At 43.5% G+C, this 5,993-nt stretch overlaps 1 protein-coding gene across 1 annotated transcript in view; it reads left to right on the top strand.

Moving 5' to 3' along the window:
* The window catches only part of SNX27 (sorting nexin 27), a 53,133-nt gene that overhangs the window by 24,579 nt on the left and 22,561 nt on the right, over nucleotides 1-5,993 (top strand). The window contains exons 5-6 of the mRNA XM_004716630.2: nucleotides 2,055-2,133; nucleotides 4,589-4,752. Of these exons, the coding sequence (XP_004716687.1) occupies nucleotides 2,055-2,133; nucleotides 4,589-4,752 (243 nt within the window). The remainder of the gene's footprint in view (nucleotides 1-2,054; nucleotides 2,134-4,588; nucleotides 4,753-5,993) is intronic.

Here is a 5,993-nt window from a genome sequence, read left to right as displayed (position 1 = left end):
CATGAGGGAGGGGGGAGGAGGGAGGGAGGGGAAAAATGAGGACCTAATGCCGGGGGCTTAAGTGGAGAGAAAATGTTTTGAGAATGATGAGGAGCAATGAATGTACAAATGCGCTTTACACAATTGATGTATGGATGGATTGTGATAAGAGTTGTATGAGCCCCTGATAAAATGATTAGGGGGAAAAAAAATTGGGTTCCTGCCCTGTGGAATGTCCCCTAATCTGAATTTACCCACTTGTTTCCTCGTGGCTTCATTCACCATGTCCTCTACTTCCTTTATTATGCTCTACATAAATGGGGCTTTGAGATTCAGGTTCAGTTGTGAAACTTCATAACTGATGCTGTGTACTTCATCGTGCTTCTCAACAAGATAGACATAGGGTCTGCTCTCCAGCTTTCAGTGCTATTGAAATTGAGCATTGGGGGTAAGGGTCACAGTGGTGATAACCCAGTCTCTCCCTTGTAAAGCCCCGGCGAGCTGCTTGCCAGGGGAAGCTCCTTCATGTCGCTTCTCCTTTTGCTTTCTGACTGTCTGCCTTCGGCTGATCCTACCCAGTTTTTGAAGTAGGATGGCTCATCTTTATAACTTTACTAGCTTGGATCTACAATTACCCAGGTACAATCCAAGTTGTCCTGGTTCCTTTTAGGAAATAATGATATTTAAAAGACCACGATGTGAATGATAGGTATAATTACTGCTTTTCAGCCTTTTTATTGTCATTACCCCTGATGTGATTAAGATTTTCAGGGAAATGAACAGGCTTCCGGGTATTGGTGTTTATTTGTCTTTTGTAGCAAACAGGAAGGCTATTCCCCATATGTAACTATGGCAAAAGATTTACCCAGGATTTGCAGTTATTTCTGCAATTATATAGTGGTGAAGTGGTTCCAGGGAAAGCACTAACTGTATAGCTTGTTGATGTTTTATTTCTTTTGCCGTTTTCCAGTGTTTCTCTAACAGAACCTCGTGCTTCTATAATTTTCCCTCCACCCCCACCCTTCTTTTTTGGAGACTTCTACCTAGGTACCGTTTTGAAACCTTGAAAGCCACTCTGTCTCCACCTGGTACGGTGTGGAGTGGCCACTCAGAATGCCCATGTTATCCCTTGTTGCTTCCTCACATCTGGCCTAGGGTGCGGATATGGGGAGAAAGGGTATAATCATAATTGGTTTGCTCAGATACTTACTACATTTCAACAATTTTATCTTGTTTAATTTGCACTTTATTTATATTGAGATTGAACTGGAAAAGGAATTTGGGGTCCTCATAGTTTCCGATTTTTGCTATTTTGTATTTAATCTCGGTTTTCATTTATTAGTTTACCAATTCTTTATTTTTTTTAAATCTCTCTTTTTTTAATTGCACCCCCTATATTGTTATGTAATGCCTTAGTTCCTAGAGGAAAAGACTGATGCTTTTGTACTATGCCTCTCTTGCCCCAGTGTCTTGCTATTTTTATGGGGATATCAATGATGGTAATTCTTAGGAAGTGGCGACACTTAGTGTCTACTCCTGTAACATGCATACTCTGAACCATAAACAAAAATAAGTTATGAGAAAAACTGACAGAAATATTTTAGCCTAAGAACCAGAGGTTTAAATATTATGTGTTACCTGCATTGAATGTAAGCAGGGTGTGCGAGACTGGCTATGCCGGTTCTCCTTAAGATCTGCCCTTATCAGGCACATTTCCTGTAGGGCTGTTAAAAGACCCTCTTGGGATGGAGTTCTGCTTTAGAGAGGAAGCTGATGTGTATGTAAGGAGAGACCATTCCAGCCGGTATCGAAGGGGAAGTTCATATCTAGAGTTCACAGTTGTTTGGATCGAATACATGTAGGGTTTGGCTTGGTTTGGTTTCGTCGCTTTTCTTTCACAAATCACATGCATGGATGCATGTCCATGTCTATGAAACAAGGCCAGGTGAATCAGGAATTTAATTGTGAAGCCAACATGGAGATCCCCTGTCATCTGCCGACATTCACACTCTGCCTTTCCCACAGCACTGTCTGGCTTAGTGCCCCTGGAACTAATCTGTCCTGTTGCATTTTAGGCCATTGCAGCAAAGGTCGGCATGGACAGTACCACGGTGAATTACTTTGCCTTATTTGAAGTGATCAACCATTCCTTTGGTAAGTGCTAGTGGCTGGATTTGGGTGGGGTGGGGTGCATTTTATTCTAATACTGTTACCTGAAGCTTCCCGAGGCTGTCCCACTGAAACCACGTGCCTGGAGAGGAGCTTGAAGACGGCGGGAGAACCCCACTCGCTAGAAGGGCCTCCAGGCAGACCAGGCGGGTTGCTCAGGGTATCTGGTCATCGTTGGCCTTCTTTCCCCTCTTTCATAAGTTACTCGGCGCTCTGGTGGCATAGTGGTTTTGTGTTGAGCTGCCAACCACAAGCCACCAGCTGCTCCTCGGGAAAAAGACATGGTAGTTAAAGTCTCAGAAGCCCACGGGGCAGTTCTACCCTGTCTTACCCCCTCAATAGCAGTGAGCTAAATCAGGTATTTTCCTGAGCTTCTTTTAAGTGAAAGGTACAAAATTCACATACCGTATATACTCGTGTATTAGCCAAGTTTTCCAGCACATTTTAAATGCAGTTTTGTGGTGAAATCAGGTGCCTCAGCTGACATTCGGGTCAGCTTCTACTTGAGTATATACGGTATTTAATGACATCATTAAGAATTAAGCTTTTGCTTTTTCAGTCAGTTGTTTTAGGAAGGGTTTTTTTTTTTAAGCAGAATAACTTTTTGTTTCCAAATGTTGGCGATATTTTATTGAAGCTTAACTCTAACCCATATTTTTTCGTTTCTACATGACTAGATTTCTACTTCATAAGGTGTTTTTATTACATAGTGACAAAGTTTTGGGGATTTCTTATTTCTACAAATGAGGAATGAGGGACACCTTGGCTGCATAACGGGACAGAAGTCTGAGGCTTGCTCTGAATGGCACCACCCCACCCCACCCCCTGCAGGTTAAGGCAACAAACAACTCAGACAGTAGTGGTTGAACAGACCCTTCCTCGTCCCAGAGAGGAGCTTGGTCAACCCAGAGCTTCGTGAGGCCCCAGGTCAAGCCCAAACTGCTAGTTTGATTCTCCTTTAAGTAGTCATGTTCCTGTTGATCTTCTTTCTCCTAACTCCTCCCTCCTCACTGCCATTGAATCATGTCCGACTGCCTGTCATGAATGACCCGTTTCTGGACTGAATAGGACTACTCCTTAGGAGTTTCACATCTCTCTTGTGCGGAGCAGCTGGTGGGTTTGAACTGCTGGCCTTTCGAGTAGCAGCCCAATGCTTAGGCCACTCTACCACCAGCACTCGTACACCCTCACTTTGAAAACAAACAAAACAAAATCAGTGGCCATCTAGTCAGTTCCAACTTCTGGCAACTACATATGTGTGACAGAGTAGAGCGCGCCCCATAGGATGGTCAGGGCTAACTTTTGGGAAGTGGATCTTCAGGCTTTTCTGCTTAGGGACCCCTGGGTGGATTCAAAGTGCCAACCTTTCAGTTAGCAGTTGAAGCACTTAATTGTGCCACCCAGGGACTCCACAGCCTAACTCACTCACTGCCATCGATCCCATAGGACAGAGTAGAATTGCATCTGTGAGTTTCTTTAGGGGGAATAGAAAGCCTCGTCTTTCTCCCAAAAGGCAGCTGGTGGTTTCAAACTGCTGACCTTGTGGTTAGCAGCCCCAGGAGTAACCACTACGCCACCAGGATCTCCTCCACAGCCTAACTAGGTTGATATAAATGATGCTACCAAGATAAGGTAACAAGGACAGTTGGATTCTAGTCTTAACCCTTTTCTAAGCTTTGGCTTCACTTTATGTAAAATGGAAATACCAAACCTGCCTTTTCAGTATCATAAAGCCATATAAGCATCAAGGGAAGGAAACTGAGCCTTTGAACCCTTACTGAAAAAAGCAATCCATTGAGAATTGCCACATGAGAGATTCTAGATGTACCTTAGCTAAGGGGGGGGGCTTATTTTAAGGATAGTCCTTTTTTTAAGGATTGTCCTTATTTTAAGGATACCTCACCTGTTATTGGGCATCAGCTATAACTTGCCCAGTAACAGGTGAGGTATGTATTTTAACTGTATTAGAGTGAGTGTTGTCTGCAAAGTCAGCATATTAATCGACGAGTAGATCATTCAGGTCCGCTTGAGGCTTAGCTTGGCAGAGTCATAGGAGTAGACCTGCCTGAACTAGCAGTTCTCAACCTGTGGGTCACGACCTCTTTGGGGTCAAACGGCCCTTTCACAGGGGTGGCCCGATTCATAACAGTAGCAAAATGACAGTGATGAAGTAGCAATGAAAATAACTTGATGGTTGAGGGTCACCACAACATGAGGACCTGTATGAAAGGGTCGCAGCATCAGGAAGGTTGGGAACCCCTGGCCGAACTCTTATTTTTTGCTCCCCAGGCAGCGCTCCTTGATGGATTTGAGAGCTGGTGTTCTGATGTCACTTGGTTAATGACAACCTGCCACTCTTGATCTGCCTCTCATAGTGTGGGCTTGGGAAGTTCCTTACAGGTTTTCTATCCTAGCTTTACTTGTTTTGTCTTCTCTTTAGTACGGAAGCTGGCACCTAATGAATTTCCTCACAAACTCTACGTTCAGAATTATACATCAGCAGTGCCAGGCACCTGCCTGACCATTCGGAAGTGGCTTTTTACAACAGAAGAAGAAATTCTCTTAAATGACAATGACCTTGCTGTCACTTACTTCTTTCATCAGGTGGGTGAATTGATCTCCCTGAAAAGTACTATTCCTGGTTCTGTTGCTTGTAGTGGATTGTTGGCTAGTTCGTGTCAACTCTTAGATAATGAGCCACTGTGCCCCTGGGTCTTAGTTACAGTTGTAAAATATCTTACTGCATTTCTCCCCAAAACAAATCTACTTGTAAAATGAAGCTATCCAGTGTTTAAAATATATTATGTTTAAACAAGTGAACATTATGTACATAAACACATTGAGGTTAAAGCAGCAAATAGCTTTACAAGGTTGCCCACTTCCCCTCATCTCCTTCAATAGGCAATCACTTTCACTCAACTTTGTTTTTGATTGTGTAGTTGGTTTGGTGTAGCTAGGGCTGTACCTTCATGTCTCTCGTATAGCTTGATTGTATTGCCGTGAGTAGGTTTTTCGGAGGCAAGCACTCTCTCTCTCTCTCAATTTCCCAGTGGAGAAGAGGAGACTTAGCTGTGTTTCCTGTCTCCTGCTCACACGTACTCCAAACCTCTTTCATCTTCCCTATCCTCCTAATTCTAGGGAGCTCTGCTTGCAGATGGGGTTACACATTGGGCTGCTAACCAGAAGATGAGCAGTTCAAAATCACCATCTGCTCTGCAGGAGAAAAATGAGACTTTTACTCTCAGAAAGATTTACCACCTCAGAAAGCAACAGGGGCAATTTGACTCTGTCCAGTAGGGTCACCATGAATCAGAATAAACTCCTTGGCAGTGGTTTGATTTTAGTGTCCTTCATTAATATAATTAAATTATAATATCTGTGGGGTCAGTATTTGGTGTTTCCACATGAAAACACTGCATGGCAGAGCATATGGTAAATACCATGGCTTCGAGCCAGTTCATTCCCATTTGACCTTTGCCAAGTATTTCCATTTCTAACCCACGTACCTTGAATCAGAATCACGTTGAACAAGAGCCCCAGAGAGTCCTCACAGGTTCCCAGGGGGGCCCTGGGTACATACCTGGGCATCTTGTTAACATGTGGATTGTGACTCAGTATAACTGGGGTGGAAATACAAATTCTCAGTAGGGGGTCAAACTGGAATGAACGTGGAGAAGCTATCCTGGTAAAGACTTCCTTCACAACGTTGTGTTTTCCCTGTTGTTTTTTTTTTCTTTTCATAGCTCTCCTTTTCCCATTTATTTATTGGTTTTCCATGTACTTATAATCCTTTCCCCGCTCAGACGCTTTACCAGTCGGCCACATCTCTCCTTTCGGAAGAAGTC

This window comes from Echinops telfairi, unplaced genomic scaffold (genome assembly GCF_000313985.2).
Source record: "Echinops telfairi isolate 266 unplaced genomic scaffold, ASM31398v2 ScPeMD7_5805;HRSCAF=6673, whole genome shotgun sequence".
NCBI classification, from domain to species: Eukaryota; Metazoa; Chordata; class Mammalia; order Afrosoricida; family Tenrecidae; genus Echinops; species Echinops telfairi.
This window is presented reverse-complemented; position numbering and strand designations above follow the sequence as displayed.